This window comes from Canis lupus, chromosome 16 (genome assembly GCF_011100685.1).
Source record: "Canis lupus familiaris isolate Mischka breed German Shepherd chromosome 16, alternate assembly UU_Cfam_GSD_1.0, whole genome shotgun sequence".
NCBI lineage: Eukaryota > Metazoa > Chordata > Mammalia > Carnivora > Canidae > Canis > Canis lupus.
Genome location: NC_049237.1, coordinates 26963154 through 26980837, shown reverse-complemented (window position 1 = coordinate 26980837; position 17684 = coordinate 26963154). Strand labels below are relative to the sequence as shown.

The 17684-nt window shown below is 34.2% G+C and overlaps 1 protein-coding gene across 7 annotated transcripts in view; it reads left to right on the top strand.

Moving 5' to 3' along the window:
- The window catches only part of ADAM32 (ADAM metallopeptidase domain 32), a 182675-nt gene extending 170008 nt beyond the window's left edge, over positions 1 to 12667 (top strand). For 4 of the 7 annotated variants that reach the window (XM_038560017.1, XM_038560016.1, XM_038560021.1 and 1 more), the window contains 5 exons: positions 2410 to 2442; positions 6501 to 6575; positions 10637 to 10675; positions 11733 to 11771; positions 12545 to 12667. In XM_038560017.1, coding sequence (XP_038415945.1) covers positions 2410 to 2442; positions 6501 to 6575; positions 10637 to 10675; positions 11733 to 11771; positions 12545 to 12636 — 278 coding nt within the window. In that variant the 3' untranslated portion in view covers positions 12637 to 12667. The remainder of the gene's footprint in view (positions 1 to 2409; positions 2443 to 6500; positions 6576 to 10636; positions 10676 to 11732; positions 11772 to 12544) is intronic. The other 3 variants (XM_038560019.1, XM_038560018.1, XR_005371453.1) reach the window with 2 other exon arrangements.
- The last annotated feature ends 5017 nt before the right edge of the window (positions 12668 to 17684 follow it).

The following is a 17684-nucleotide window of genomic DNA, read 5'->3' as shown; positions in this document are numbered from 1 at the left end:
AAGGATTTTCTCTTTATCTTTGAAATTTGCAAGTTTCACTATTAAATGTCGAGTTGTTTAACGGTTTTTATTGATTTTACGGGGGATCTCTCTCCTGGATCTGAATGCCTGTTTCCCTCCCCAAGTTAGGGAAGTTCTCAGCTATGATTTGTTCGAATATGCTTTCTGGTCCCTTCTCCCTCTCGTGCCCTCTAGAACCTCAATTAAACATAGATTTTTCCTTCTGAGGCTGTCATTTATTTCCCTGAACCTTTTTCCACAGTCTTTTAATTGTTTTTCTCTTTTTTCCTCAGCTTCCTTCCTTGCCATCAACTTGTCTTCTATGTCACTCACTCTTTCTTCTACCTCGTTAACCCTCATCTTTAGGACCTCCATTTTGGATTGCATTTATTTAATTGATTTTTAATTTCAGCCTGATTAGATCTGAATTCTGCAGTCATGAAGTCTCTTGAATCCTTTATGCTTTTTCCAGAGCCACCAGTAGCTTTATAATTGTGTTTCTGAATTGGCTTTCTGACATTGAACTGTAATTCAAATTCTGTAACTCTGTGGCAGAGTACTGTTTCTGATTGTTTGTTTTATAACATGATTGTTTTTAATTTTTTGTTAAGTTGGATCAGAATAGTCAACACTACAGAGGCCAGTCCTCTTTTGAGTAAATCTACCCAATTCTCCATAAGATGATATTTTAAAATATCATGTCCCTATGTGAGCACAAAATATGTTCAATTTCAAATAATTTTTCACTGGCTTAAATAGCTTCCTCACTTGTGTTCAGCGAACAGCACTTTGCAGAAGACTCAACAGGGACCCTTCTCAGATCTCAGGAGTTCTCTTCGTGGAGTTCTTTCCCTATCCTGCATTTTTCTCTGTGAATTCTAACTGCCTTGCCTTCCCCAGACCCCAAGTTCTATTAGTTCAACTCAGGGAGATTTCTGGGTTTTGCTTGCATGCCTCTGGCTGTGTGATGACGTGGAAACTCCCACCCAGGCAGTAAGAAGGGTCAATCATAGGTCTCACCATTTTTATTCTTTTCTGTCAGATATCACTGTCCTGTGCTGCCTACTATTCAACGTCTGAAAACCACTGTTTCATATTTTGTCTGGATTTTCAGTTGTATTAAGCAGGAGGGTAAACTGAGTATGTTACTCCATTATTATGGTCAGAATTGGAAATACGCCTTTATGATTTGTAACCACATTCATAATTATGTACATCTCACATTGTGTTAGAGTTCTCTTTCATTTCTCCAGTTCTGCCATCGCTGTTTCTGTTTTAGGTTTATGGATTTTGTTCTTGTAAAAAACTCTATGGATATTTAAAATATTCTTATATAAACTTTTAAAAATCATTTGTGCTTTTTGGTATGTGAATTAATTGTTTTGCTGTGGCTGTTCACATTAACTCTTAGCAGTTTGTAATCGTAGACTCTTTTGTCTTCAATGTTTATGATTTTCCTATGAGAATTCTGCACGTTTTGTGTTGAAGATAAATACATGTGGATTGTTTCATTTATGCTTCTTTTGTTAAGCAAAAAATATTACACTTTGTGGAAGATTGGGATTCCTATTTCTCCCAGTTATGCATTATTTTTCCCATCTACATATCCTCATTTCTCTGCTGCATTCCAAAGGTCATTGGTCAGAATTTTAATTATCTGTGTTTCATGGGTGGTATGGCTCTTCATGGCTCTCAGGTTTAATTAAGGAAATAACAGTTTCCCTACATGCAAAGGCCTGGAACTTTAACTCCTTCTAAAGAGAAGCTATTAAATCTCTAGCCTGAAAGGTGTTATTACTGGCTTAAATGCCCTTGCAGTGATTCAATTTTAGCTGCTTTTTTAACATTTCAACTCTTAGTTTATTCATTTTAATTAGCACCAGAAGTCTTATTGTTAAACTCAGTTACATATTCAATGTTAGTATTATTGTTTTCAGCACTCCTCTGTGTTATGAGGAATAGAAAGGGGAAATTTCCCTGCCTACTCACTCTACGAGATTGCCTTGAAGCCAGTATGGGTTTTTGAAATTCACAAAATGTAATCAACAAATGAAAGTTAAAAGTTGGGGCATGAAGGTCAGAATCAGGCACTGAGGGTCAAATTTGTATTCTATGTTCAGAAGTGATAAGGAAAAAAGTAAATCTGTGCCTTTTTGATGTCTGTGGAATTTGAAATATGCACTCTGTGGATGAGATAAATGGGTAAATAAGAATATTATTTATTTCCATCTTTGTTTATTTTAAAGAAAACATTATTTTCTTTATTGGTAACTAGCCTTGTAAAAAAGGTAATAATGCTTATAAAATGCCCTGACTTTTATTGATGCAATTGAACAAGACTTTCTTAGGACTAACATGAGGCACTATTTTCCTTTTTTTTTTTTTTTTTTTTTTTTTAATTATATCCAGCTCAGAAGGCAGCACTCACACATTTGCTAGCAGGTGAGTAAATTAGAAGGTATCTTAAAAACACTTATATTGTAAGTTAAGAATGAATTAATTCACACTTTTTGGATATCACTTGAACAGATGCAATTGTTAATGTACTGAAAACCAGGCTACTAATATATAGTGATTTAGTTTCTAGTAAATTAGTCTTTTATTCATTTAATAAATGTTTATTAGAAGTCTACTCTGAGGAAACAAGGACCAAAATAGCTAACTCTAATAAGAGATAAGTTGTATATAATTAGTAGAGAAAAAGGCTATGTAGTGCCTAGAAATGACCCAACTTGGGTTATATTCATGTATTGTTTGGGTAAATAAACAAGCAAATACCTGACATTTCATAGATTGTATGTGACAAGGCTGAGGCACATACATCTATAATAATTATGGATTGGGAAGAAAAATCTATAATAATTATGGATTGGGAAGAACTAGTTATATTGACCTAACTGTGCTGTTAGTTAGTATTTTGTCCCCACTAGTGTTTCTTAACCATAAATTTAGTCCTTACTGTTTTATAACTGCTCTATGAACGTTCTATTTATTAGATTTACATGATATAACATTTCTGTTCTTTTAGTTTCAACCTTTAATTAGTTGGTTTCTTTAAAAACAACCTGGACTAAACAAATGGACTTTAAAAATACATAATCTCAAGAGTTTTTCAATAGTTGAATTAATATGTTTATACACTTATGTTTGCTGATATATTTAGACCGAATTCTACCATTTAGTTTTTTTTCTTTTCACCATACTTTGCCAATATTTTATTTTTCTATTTTCTTGTCTGTTATATCAATTGTACTTTCATTATCTCTTCTTTCTATTAATTTGGTCATTATATGTTCTAATTATATTACTTTAGTGATTTTTTAAATGATTGAATTCTTATATTATTATTTATTAATTAAAATTAAATGTTAATTTTTGAATTTTAGATATAACGAACACTTACAGTCTTCTAACAACCTACTGATCTTAGCCTATTTAACCCTATAATCTTTTCTTTACTCTTGTCTATTATTATTATTTGGTATTTAGTTACTTCTGAATTTTAACCTGCTGCAAACAAGTCATCCTTATCATTGTCATTATTGTATTTAGTCAAAATATACTAGGATTTCACTACATATTTGCCATTTTATTTGTTCACTGTTCAGTCTCCTTTTTGGGGAAGTTGATCTCTTAGAATTTCCATCAATGAATCTCTGTGTAGTAAACTGTTGTCTTATCCACCTGAAATTTTCTTTATTTTATTTTCACTCTTGAATGTGAGTCTATGTACTGTGGACTTCAAATTGGGAGTTAATTTTACCTCAGCTATTTGAAGATATGTCAGTGTAATTTGGCATTTACTGATGATGATGATAAATTTTCTGTTAGTGTGTTTATTCATTTATTTCTGAATAATTAATAAGATTATTAAATTAAATGAAAAATAATTAAAAATCTGTAGTAGGCTTTGTATTTCTATGGCTGTATAACATATTACCACACATGTAATGACTTAAAACAATATTCATTTATTCTGTCAAAGGTCTGTAAATTAGAAATCGAGGTGGATTGGGTGCATGAGTGGCTTAGTCAGTTAAACATCCAACTCTTGATTTTGGCTCAAATCATGATCTCAGGGTCATGAGATTTACCTCTGAGTTAGGCTCTGCACTCAGCAGGGAGTCTCCTTGAGATTTTTTTTCTCTCTTTCTCTATCCCTACCTACTCTTGCATATGCATTCATGAGGAAGCGGAAGCTCTCCCTTTCTCTCTCTAAATAAATAGATAAAATAGAAAGGAAGGAAGGAAGGAAGGAAGGAAGGAAGGAAGGAAGGAAGGAAGGAAGGAAGGAAGGAAGGAAGGAAGGAAGAAAAACAGAAATCGGGTAGATTTGACTGGGTTGTCACAGGCTGACCAGAAGGCCTGAAGGCCAGGCTATGTTCCTAGCTCATTCAGGTTGTAAGCAGAATCTAATTTCTTGGAACAATGGGTCTGAGCTACCTATTTCCTTACTGGCTGTCTGGTAGGGGCTCCTTCCTACCCACAGAACCTGCCTGCATTGTTTTTCATGTACCTCCCTTCATTTTCAAGGAAAAAAAGTGCATTTATTAGGCTTTGACTCTCTCTTAATTCCTTTTCTGACAGCATCAGAATATTCTACTTTTGATGGGCTCATCTGATTGGGTTGGACAAATCTTTGTATTTTAAGGTCAATTGATTTGCAGCTGTAGTTGCACTTGTAAAACCTTTTAAGTACTTAGAAGAGTGCTTGAATAACCAAGGAATGGAGATCTTAAGAAGCGATCTCTAGAATTCTGCCTAACAAACCTCTATATTTTTTTCTTATCCCTAGAGTTATTATTTCATTAAAATATATTCTGGTAGAGATTTTTTCTTTTTTTTAAGATTTATTTATTTATTTATTTATTTATTTATTTATTTATTTATGAGAGAGAGAGGCAGAGATGCAGAGGGAGAAGCAGGTTCCACACCAGGAGCCCAACTCAAGACTCGATTCCAGGACTCCAGGATCGCGCCCTGGGCCAAAGGCAGGCGCTAAACCGCTGAGCCACCCAGGGATCCCCGTGAGATTTTTTTCTTAACTCATGAACCAGACTCATTATTTTCTTTCAGTGAAAAGACACGAAACTTTCTTCAATTTTGGATTTTTTTTGTTTGTTTTGTTTTTGTAAGTGAAATCTTTACTTTTCTTCAGCTATGGACATGAACTCTTAGTGGCTTTTTTCTTTGATTGCAAGGCCACCTTAAGCAACAGTGATTATCTCATGAGATTTCTGTGTATCCTGCTTTGTAGAATCTTCCTTCTGGAGATTATTTCATGTGTTACCCTCCTAAGTCATAATTACACTTGTTACACCTGGAGATCTAGAAATCATGGGAAGCATGGACTGGTATCCTAACCTAAATTTGGTAAGGCTTGAGGTTCCTGTTTCTCTATGTGATATTTATTCCATCCATATTGCTAAGCCATTTTAAGCACTTAGGGTTTCTTTGTCTCTAGGATATCCTTTTCTGTCTATACATCTGAAGTAATTTCCCTGCTGCATCCCAATGATTAATGGTAAAAGCTTTACTATCCGCCTTTTTTGGCTTCCAGGTTTAGAGAAGGAAGTCAGTTCTAGCTTTCCAGGAGGTCTCAACTCCTTATAGGTTAACGTGGATGATTAATTCACATAGTTCTGGAGTCATTCAGCTTTCTTTTTTTTTTCTCATTTTTTGGTATATTTTTTATTAGAGTTCAATTTGCCAACATATAGTATAACACCCAGTGCTCATCCCATCAAGTGCCCCCCCTCAGTGCCCGTCACCCAGTCACCCAGTCCCTCACCTACCTCCCCTTCTACTACCCCTTGTTCATTTTCCAGAGTTAGGAGTCTCTCATGTTTTGTCTCCCTCTCTGATATTTCCCACTCATTTTCTCTCCTTTCCCCTTTAATCCCTTTCACTATTTCTTATATTCCCCATATGAATGAAACCATATAATGTTTGTCCTTCTCTGATTAACTTACTTCTAATTTATCTCTCATGCTTTCAATTTCCTTTCTTTTTAAAACTATCATTGGAAATTTCCATTTCTTCTCTTAAATTTTGGTTAGTATTTTGTTTTGTTTTGTTTTGCTTTTACTATTTCTTTGTGTGGGATGGAAGGCGGAAAACTACCCTGTCAGCCCAGTCTGCCCGATTGTCCAGAAGTCAGTGAGGGTTTTAAATCATGACCTATGATAATTTTTCTGTGGGTAAAGCATTAGATTGGAACCTGAGGCCAGAATTAGGCATTCAAAATCAAACATATATTCACAGACAAGTAATAAGGAGAAAAATTAATCCTTTTTCTTGCCCCTTTCCTTATTAGAGATTTGAAATTTATGTTCTTTATGGACTTGGTACATGTGTAAATTAGTATATTATTTATCTGTATGCCCTAATTCAGTAATCTTTTAAAATTATTCATTACTGGTAATTAGTGGTATAAAAGAGTTAATGCAGATCACAAGATAGTCTGACATTCATTTGTTATGGAGACAATTTTTTTTTAGCATTAACTTGGAAGCATTACTTACCTTCTCATTTAGATCCAGATCAGAAAGCAGCAGCCAAACAGATACAGTCAGGTAAGTAAATTAGGATGTATTTCTTAAAATAAGTATATGTTTGAAATAAGATGAACAAATTGACAATCAACAATAAATTGCTATGTATTAATCGAACAGTAATAATTGGTATGGTACTACACCAAAAAATAACCTATTAGTATTTGCCAATTTAGTAACTAATGACTATTTGTCTAGAAAAATCAATGTCTTCTTTCTTTCAGTTTGTTAATGTATGTTAGGAGTTTAATTTTTGGAAACAAAAGAATAAGTAATTGGTGAAATGATTATGGAGCTAACTCATAAATGGGGAAGTTTACTTCTGTATTTGGAGACTTTACAACTAGAAATTCAATATGTATGCTCATGAACAACTGAGTGAATGCTTACTCTGGTCATTTAAGAAAACTTTGCTGAGGAGAAACATCAGAAAAAAAAAACAATAATTCTGTATCTTCCATAGCCTCTCAGTATCACAAAGTAATTTAATTAGATTACTGTCCATTTCCTGAAAGGTGAATATTTCTGTATAATAAAACTGTAAGTATTTAGATTCCCACATCTATCATTTTTGGGTTTAGAGTCTGTCTGCAGATATCAAATGTTCAGGAGTTTTCACTCCTCTATGACTTAAGGGAGGCTGGTATTATTCCTTATACGTTCTTTGAAGTCCATTGCTAGTCTAAAACACTTCTAAATATATAGAGTAAATTTTCTAGGCTGTAGAACATGGTTGTATAATTTGTCTTATTCTAGAAGAGGGCTTCTTTTTCAATAAGAATGCCTTTTTCTTATCTTCTTTATTGTTATGATCTTCTCTTTATAATGACAATTTGAAGTCATGAGTTACCATCACCAAACTTAAAAAATTGATTTTCATTTAATAATAATAATGATAATAATATGTCTTCTCTGTGTCAAGGAGTTCTCATATGGTACTCAAACACAAGTCTCAGTTACTTTTCCTAACCTTGGACGTATGTCTTATTATATGTCCAGGTTACCTTAGAAAATAAAAGCCATTATCTTGCTCAGCATTGTATAGCCAGCATGTAGTAGAGTTCTTAACTTATGGTAAGTGCTCAAAAAATATTTGCTGAATGAATGAATGAATGAATGAATGAATGCTTTTAATCTCCTACTTGCCCCTTGCCCACAGACAAACAAAAAAACTCACAAACACAAAGCACATACACACACACAAACACACATACACATCCATATATCTATAATGTTATAACTGCTCTCATTTCTTCTCTCATATCCTAAAAACTTATTAATGTAATTGATCTCTCCTGGGGCCACTATTTACCTACACTGAGTAGGGGATGATAGCATGAATTATAGGAAAATGTACATTTCTGTTGGAGTAGTATAATTTTGGATGTTAATCCACTGGTCTAGCCTTTGGGCTTGATATGCACTAGGGAAATATTTTTAGGATAATTATTCACTTAAGTTTTAATAATGATGTCATTTGATTCTGTTGCTGTGTTTTACAAACATAGCATCCACACTATAATGTTCAGGTCATTTATTTTCTGGAATGATTTTTATCTGGTGAAAAGTTAGTGGGAAAGGTGGTTGAAGTCAAGGAATGCAGAGAGGAGTGGCTCTCAGTTTGGTTATATTAATGCCACTTAAGCATAATTAATTTTTAAATATTTCAATTCAATTAATAGTTTCCATCTTTCCCTAAACAGTAGAAGGATTTAGATCATTTAATAGCAAAACCCAATTATTAATCCCTCACATATTGTCATTTGACTTTTATTATTTTTAAAGATTTTATTTATTTATTCATGAGAGATACAGATAGAGAGGCAGAGACACAGGCAGAGGGAGAAGCCAGCTCCAAGCAGGGAGCCAGACATGGGACTTGATCCGGGGTCTCCAGGATCACACCCTGGACTGAAGGTGGCGCTAAACCGCTGAGCCACCCGGGCTGCCCTGTCATTTGACTTAATTTCTCAGTTCTTTATCTACATGACTTCCCTTCCTCTAGTCATTGTTGTTATTATATTAATTAAATATTTACTAGGATTTAACAACATATTTATCAATTAGTTTCTTCATTCATTCTTGAACCTATTTTCTCATTTTAATTTCAATTTTCTTTTTCCTGAAGTACAACCCTTTTAGTTTCAATTAGTGTCTGTAGTGATAAGCATTTTGTGTTAAATGCCTGGATATGTCTTTTTTTCACACTCATCTTTGAAAGATAACTTAGATGGTTATGCCCTTCTAGCTGAGAGCCACTTTCCACAAGTCTTTTAAAGTGTTCTGTTGTAAGATGACATTTACTGTCATTGATGAGATCTCAGTTGTTAGTCTAATTTATTTCTTAATTCCTTTCCAATTAATGTACATTTTCTCTAAGTGTCTTCTAAGATTTCCTCGTTGTCCTGAATTTTATTATATGTCCAGATATAATTTGTTTTTATTGATACTGGTCTGGATTTAATAGTCTTTAGAAACAGCATTCAGGTCATTAATTCTGGAAAAAAAAATCCAGTCCTTATCTCTTCAGTTATTGACTTTCCCCATTCTTTTTCTTTTCTCCATCTAAGATGACTATATTGGGGAGAGTCTTCTCATTTTAGCTTCCATGTTTCCTTTTTTTTTTTTTTAAGATTTTATTTATTTATTCATGAGACACACACACACAGAGAGAGAGAGGCAGAGACACAGGCAGAGAGAGAAGCAGGCTCCATACAGGGAGCCCAATGTGGGGACCTGATACCAGATCTTCAGGATTATGCCCTGGGCCGAAGGCAGATGCTCAACCACTCACTGAGGCACCTAGGCGTCCCAGCTTCCATGTTCCCTAACTGGGCTGTTTATATACTATACTTTTTTACCTCTTTTTCTTGCAATGATTTCTTCATATTAGTTTCCAAATCATTTATTCTCTTAACAGTTATCCTTTTCTTGCCTATTCCCATCCTGATCATTATGGAGATCCTAAACATTTCTATTAAAGTTTTTTTATATTGTCCATTGATCTTAATGGGTGGATTTTGGTTCTGTTGTGCTATGATGTGGGGCTATGGGCATTTAACACACAGTAGTTTGTAATTTAGACTTGTAAGCAATGCCATTCTCAGGAGCAATGATTGGTCTCATGGGAATTCTGCATGCCTTGAGTTGTTGGCATACATTAGGAAGAGGGGAATGTTTAAGACTTGCCTGTCTTGGAGCATGAATGTTTCAATATTTTCTATACTTACTGGTTCAAATTCATGTGTAGTAGAATTAAGAAATTGAGGTCCTGTGCCTATACATATAGTGCAGGCCTGAGCTTTTACATCTCTGGGTGATCTTTTCCAATCCACATGGCTAAGACGACTTACCTGTTGCATTCCCAGTGGCCATAACTTTCATTATTCCCATTTAGGACTATGAGTCCTGGGGTTTGTTCTAACTTTCAAACCTAAATATCTGTGCCTTCAACTTCTTCCAAGATAGGGTTAGTAAAACCATCTCTCTTAGGGTGTAATTCATATTCTCTTGTAGTCATTCAGCTTTTGCTCATGTTTTCCCTCTGGACTTCTAGTTTCTTGATTTTTTACTGACAGAAAGAAAAGCCTTCCTGGCTGTCAATCTCCATTGGGTATTAAATTTTTGTGCTATCTTCTCTAGCTTTTCTGTGGAATAAAAAGGGAAAGCTTTACTTACAGAATAGAAATGGGAAGTTTTTCTGTCACTTCACTCAGATTGCCCAGAAGTAAATAAATGTGTTTTAATTTGCAAAATGTGGCAATTTACATATCAATGAATTTAAAAATGTAACTTAGAGCCTACTGACAAATTTAGGCATTCATAGTCAAACTTACATATTGTACTTAGAAGTAATAAAGGAGAAAAATGCATCTCTGCTATCTTGATACTTTTCCCCACTGGAGAATTTAAATTTTGCATTGTATGTTGCACTTGGTGTTGGGTAAGTAAGAATATTACTTATTTGCATGTCCCAAGTGTTAAAAGTTAGTTTTGTTATAAAATGGCCTGATCTTAATTCTTAATGTAGGCAAGTTTTTTAATATAACTGTTAGACATTGTTTATGTCTATTTTTGTTTAGATCCAGGTCAGAAAGTAGTGCTCAAACATATACCAGCAGGTAAGTAATTTAGGAAATATTTCTCATAAATAAGTGTGTCTTAAAAATATGAATGAACAAATAAATAATTGCTTAATATTTTTTGAGCAGCCACAATTGATAGACCCCTAAAAACGATTTATTAATATTTTCCATTCTAAGAATGAGTATTTATTAACTCAGTTTTTTCTTCAGTTGGCTAAATTTTTATTGATTGCCTACTTTTTTGACACATAGGAAAAACTAGTTAAATCTAATGTGACAAGATATCTGAATTATTTTGTGAAACTAACTCAAAAGCAGAGCATTTTTACATCCTTTATGATGAGACACATAAAGGGAAATGTGTTCTGTTTAGATTATATTTGCATCCACAACTTCAGGAAAAACTGAGTAAATTCAAGTCACTTGGGAGGAGTTTGTCAAAGGGATCGGGTCATAAACACACTTAATTGTAAGAATACAGTACATAATAGATATAGAATATGAAATGAAGCATGTGTTGACTATTCATGCTATCAGTAAGGCTTCCAGTCAACAGTATACTATTAAGGGGAGCGGGGGAGTCCAAGTGTTATAGGTGGATTTTGACTGTGGGGGGGTTAATAACCTTAACTCCTGAGTTGTTCAAGGGCCAAGTGTATATTTAAAAAGTATATTTTATAGTCAGAGTAGTAGGAAAAATCTGTTTTAAGTTCTGAAGATATAAAACAGCAGAGGTAAGGAAAGGATGGGAAAGGATAAAATTATATCACTCGTCACTAAATTATCTCACTAATCTTACCATCTATATTATTTTCTCTGTCAATAAGCCTCACCTAATTGGTCTTCGATTTATCTTTTTTCTCTAATTCTTTTGGTTAGAGGATCAAAGATAAATCCAGAAATATGAAAATTAGAAAAGAGTCCCAAGAGTTTGACTTTGGTAATAAATAGTATAAACATAGACATTTGGCAGATATTTCTTTCTTACTACTCTTTTGAAGGGAAAGAGGAAGAAACTTCCATTAAAAATATAAAATAACTTTATTGAATTGTATCTTATCACACTAAAAGTATTATTTCCTTATGTATTTAGATCTAAATCACAGGAAAGCACCCAAACACATAATAGTAGGTAAGTACATTAGGAACTGTCTCTTAAAATAAGTATGTTTGAAATAGAAATGAAATTCATAATCTACAATTAATTCCTAGGTATTTATTGGGTAGATGAGTTAGTAAAGTACTACATCAGAAACAACATATTAATCTTTACTAATCTTATTATTAATGAGTATTTATTTACTTAGTCTTTTTTTCAGTTTAGTAAAGTTCTCATAAATCTGTTGGGAACTTGCTCTTGTGGATAGAATGGAATTGAAGAGTTTAATCTAATAAAATATAAGATATGTAAATTTGTCCATAAAATAAATTCAAAATCAGGGCCATTTTATACATTAGGCACAATATTTAAGGCCTATGAGTTTCCAACTGCCAAAAATAAAACACTGTTTGCAACATGAAAAACCAGATTGGCTCCAACATATGGAAAACATGAAATTAATATATATTTAGATTTCTAGAAAATTGCAAAAGACTTGACTATTTTATTCATAAACATTTCATTATATGTGGAAAAACGTAAGATTTTCTCATTTGCAAATATATCTGATTAAATAAGATTCTTCCCCAGAAATCTCAGAAAATTAGCATTAACATTAGCATTAACATTACTCACAGCCAAATAATTTCACAAGCAAAATTGCAAAACGTCTTTCTAGAATTATTTTTTCTGACATATGAATTTTTTGCTTGACAGTACCCCCTGTTGTTTGTATATTTTGCAGTGGAATGTAATTTATTTGCTGTCAGTACCTTAATCATATATGTCTTTTTCTTCTTCCATAGTAATTAGTAATTCCTTCAGAAGACAATGGATATTACGAAGTGTTTCATTGAGAAATGAAAATTCCACCTTTCCTCCCCATGGTCACAGTTGAAGGAAACAATAAACTGGAGTGTGGAACTATTTGCAGGTGCATCTGTTTTTCTTTCTTCCTCTACCCCTGAGGCTGCAGTTCTCTCATTTCAGGGCCCTTAACTGAAGATACTCATTTCAACTCAAGCATCTCCATCCCACCCAGACTCCCTGAGCTCTTTTTCACAGCTCTCCCACCACTCATTCCCACTTACTTGCCTGCGGCCCCAGATGCTGGGAGTTTGCATCAACTGCTTTTTCTCAGGAAGAGCTCTGGATGGTAGTCCATGTTCCTCTTCCTGGTACTTCTCACTGGACTTGTCTGGCTGCATAGAGATCTCAGTTAATCCAGATATTTCCCCACCTCGCCTTTGCCACAGCTGCAGTCCAGGCTTCTGAAGGAAGCTGTGTTCATTTTGAGGACTACATGTTACTGTCCAGGAATCTTGTTTTACCCGCCACCTTTCCCTTGTTCATTAGTGAGGTGATCCACAGGGTGAATCCCAGAAGACTGGAGGACCCAGAGAGTTTGGGCTTGGAACTTAGGGGGCAAAGTTTAATTCCTATCAGAGTTTGGTGACAAGGTTGATAAACTGAGTTAGGAAAAGGTTCTCTCATTTTCCATTTTCTAAAAGTTTGTATGAAATTGTTTAGTTTTCCAATTAAATATTTGGCAAAATTCACTAATGAAGCTGGAGTTTTCTTTGTGAGTAGATCTTTAATTATGGATTCAATTTCTTTATTTTTTATTTTTATTTTTATTTATTTTTTTTAAGATTTCATTTATTTATTCATGAGAGACAGAGAGAGAGAGAGAGAGAGAGAGAGAGAGAGAGAGAGGCAGAGACAGAAGCAGGCTCCATGCAGTGAGCCTGACGTGGGACTCGATCCCGGAACTCCAGGACCACGCCCTGGGCTGAAGGCAGTGCTAAACCACTGAGCCACCCGGGCTGCCCGGATTCAATTTCTTTAACAGAGGACTATTCAGATTATTCATTTATTCTTGCAATAGTTTTTTTTTTTTTCAAATACTGTAATCTTAAAGGAGTTTATTTCATTTAGTGGTCAATCTTTTGTCATAAAGTTGTTCTTAAACACCTTTTTTAGTGTCTATAGTTATGTCCCTTCTTTCATTACTGATCATGGTGATACTTGTTCTCTTCTAATCGGTCTTGATAACATAACAATAATCTATTAATCATTGATAATAATTGATTTTTTTTTTTATTTGCTCTTTTCCTAGCTTCTGGAAGTAGAGTATAGATCATTCATTTTAAACCTTTTTTAATCCCTTTAAAAGTATAAATTTGTTCTATATACTTGTTTAGCTTCATTTTATTAATTTTGATATATTGTATTTTTATTATTCTTCAGGTAAAACATTTTCTAATTTTCACTTTGATCTCTGCATTATGGGTTACTTAGAAATGTGTTAACTTCCAAATATTTGCATGTTTTTGGCTTAACCATTTCGTATTTCTTCAATCATGTTAATTAATCATGTTCAGAGAATATACATTAACAATTTCAAACCTTTGAAATTATTGTTTTGTTTATGGTCCACCTATGGTCTATTTTGGTGAATGCTCCATATGAACTAAAAAATGTGTTATTTGCAATTGTATTTTGTTTGTGTTTTGCAAACTTGTCAAGTTTGTTACCAGTGTTTTTGAAATCTATAACATTTTTTACTCTCTTTCTATTATTTCCTAAGAGAGATGTGTTAAAATTGTCTACTGTTGTTGATAATTTGTTTTAGGTATATTAATAGTGTTTCACATATTTTAAAGTCATATTTTAGTGCATAAATCTTTAGGACTGGTATATTTTCCTGATGAATTGCCTTTTTATCATGACATAATTCTTCTTTTTATCTCTATTTATACTTTAAGTTTTACAATTTGCTTTTTTTCTGATATTAATATAGCCATGCCAGCTTTTTTACAGTTATTCTTTGCATGGGATATCTTTTTTCGTTCTTTAACTTTCAGTGTATCCTTCCTTATATTTAAGATGTATTTAAGGGTATCTGGGTGGCTCAGTTGGTTAAGTGTCAGCCTTCAGCTAGAATCATGACCTCAGGGTCCTAGGATCCAGCCCCACATTAGGCTTCCTGCTCAGCAGTGATTCTCCCTCGTCCTCTCCCTCTGTGATCTCCCTGGCTCTCACTTTCTCTCAAATCAATACATAAAGTCTTAAAAAAATAAAATGTATCCGATGTGAACTGCACATAGTTGAGTCTTGTATCTTTTTAAATTCAGGTGGCTGTTTTTAAATTGAAGTGTCAACAGCATTTACATTTAATATAATTTCTGATACTGTTAGTTTTAAGCCTACTATTTTGTTATGTATTTTCTATATGTCTCACATTTCTTCGTTATTTTTTCTCCCCTCTTTCTTTTAGGTTAGTTGAGCATTGATCTATTTTTCTTTACGTATAGCTCTTCTAACTGTCCCTTTTTAACATTATTACTATTTTTGGTGGCTAATCCAGAGATAATAATATGCATGCTTAATTTATCACAGTCTACCTTGAATTAGTATTATCCTACTTAACAAACAACAAAATACAACAGTATAATTTTTGTTACCTCTTCTTGCCTGTGGTGCTACTACATTTAATTCTACATATTTTATAATTCCATCTATATATTGCTATTATTTTCACCTGAAAAAGTCAATAGCATTTTCAAAAAATTTAGTCTTTTACATTTACCCACATGTTTACTTTTCAAGTATTAGATAATCTTATTTCTTCTTTGAAATCTGTGCTTCCATATGAGATCACTTCCCTCACCTTGAATAACTTTCTTTAATATTCATTACAATATGCTAGTGATGGTGACAAATTCTTCCACCTTTATCTGTTTGAAAAAATTTGTTTTTTAATTTTAAATTTTATACATTTGTTTTTTTTTTTTAATTTTTTTAATTTTTATTTATTTATGATAGTCACACAGAGAGAGAGAGAGAGAGAGAGAGAGGCAGAGACACAGTCAGAGGGAGAAGCAGGCTCCATGCACCGAGAGCCCGATGTGGGATTCGATCCCAGGTCTCCAGGATCGCGCCCTGGGCCAAAGGCAGGCGCCAAACCGCTGCGCCACCCAGGGATCCCTATACATTTGTTTTTATTGAAGTTTGAATTTGCCAACATATAGTATAACACCCACTGCTCATCCTATCAAGTGCACTCCTCAGTGCCCATCACCCAGTTACCCTAACTCCCAACCAACCTCCCCTTCCACAACCCATTGTTTGTTTCCCAGAGTTAGGAGTCTCATAGTTTGTCTCCCTCTCTAATTTTTCCCACTCAGTTCCCCTCCTTTCCCTTATAATCACTTTCACTATTTCTTATATTCCCCATATGAGTGAAACCATATGATAATTGTCCTTCTGATTGTCTTACTTCAGCATAATACCCTCTAGTTCCATCCATGTCGAAGCAAATAGTGGATATTTGTCCTTTCTGATGGCTGAGGAATATTCCATTGTGTATGTGTGTGTGTGTGTGTATATATATATATATATATATATATATATATATATATATCTCACATCTTCTTTATCCATTCATCTGTTGAAGGACACCATAGCTACTTCCACAGTTTGGCTATTCTGGACATTGATGCTATGAACATTGGGGTGCATGTGTCCTGTTGTTTCACTACATCTGTATCTTTCGGGTGAATACCCAGTAGTGTAATTGCTGGGTCATAGGGTAGCTCTAATTTTAACTTTTTGAGGAAACTCCACACTGTTTTGCAGAGTGGCTGTATCAGTTTGCATTCCAACCAACAGTGCAAGAGGGTTCCCCATTTTCCAAATCCTCTGACTTCTATTGTTTCCTTACTTGTTAATTTTCACTATTCTCACTGGTGTGAGGTGGTATCCCATTGTGATTTTAATTTGTATTAACCTGATGGCAAGTGATGTAGAGCATTTTCTCAGGTGCTTGTTGGCCATGTGTAAGTCTTCTTTGGAGAAATGTCTATTCATGTATTCTGCCCATTTCATGATTGGATTTTTTTGTTTCTTGGGTGTTGAGTTTAATAAGTTCTTTATAGATCTAGGATACTAGCCCTTTATCTGATACGTCATTTGCAAATATCTTCTCCCATTCTGTAGGTTGTCTTTTAGTTTTGTTGACTCTTTCCTTCACTATGCAGAAGCATTTTATCCTGATTAAGTCCCAATACTTCATTTTTGCTTTTGTTTCCCTTGCCTTCAAACATGTATCATGCAAGAAGTTGCTGTGGCCAAGTTAAAAAAGGTTGTTGCCTGTGTTCTCCTTTAGGATTTTGATGGATTCTTGTCTCACATTTAGGTCTTTTAACCATTTTGAGTTTATCTTTGTGTATGGTGTAAGAGAGTGGTCTAGTTTCATTCTTCTGCATGTGGCTGTCCAATTTTCCTAATACCATTTATTGAAGAGATTGTCCTTTTTCCAGTGTTTATTCTTCCCTGCTTTGTCAAATATTAATTGACTATAGAGTTGAGTGCCCATTTCTGGGTTCTCTATTCTGTTCCACTGGTCTCTGTGTCTGTATTTGTGCCAGTACCACACCGCCTTGATGATCACAGCTTTGTAATATAGCTTGAAATCCAGCATTGTGATGCCCCAGCATTGGATTTTTTCCCCCAACATTCCTCTGGCTATTCGGGGTCTTTTCTGATTCCAACAATTCTTAAGGTTATTTGTTCCAACTCTGTGAGGAAAGTCCATGGTATTTTGATAGGGATTTCATTGAATGTATAAATTGCCCTGGGTATCATAGACATTTTCACAATATTAATTCTTCCAATCCATAATCATGGAATGTTTTCCCATCTCTTTGTGTCTTCCTCAATTTCTTTCAGAGGTGTTCTGTAGTTTTTAGGGTATAGATCCCTTACCTCTTTAGTTAGGTTTATTCCTAGGTACTTATGCTTTTGGGTGCAATTGTAAATGGGATTGACTCCTTAATTTCTCTTTCTTCAGTTTCATTGTTAGTGTATAGAAATGCCACTGATTTCTGGGCATTGGTTTTGTATCCTGCTACATTGCTGAACAGCTATATGAGTTCTAGCAAT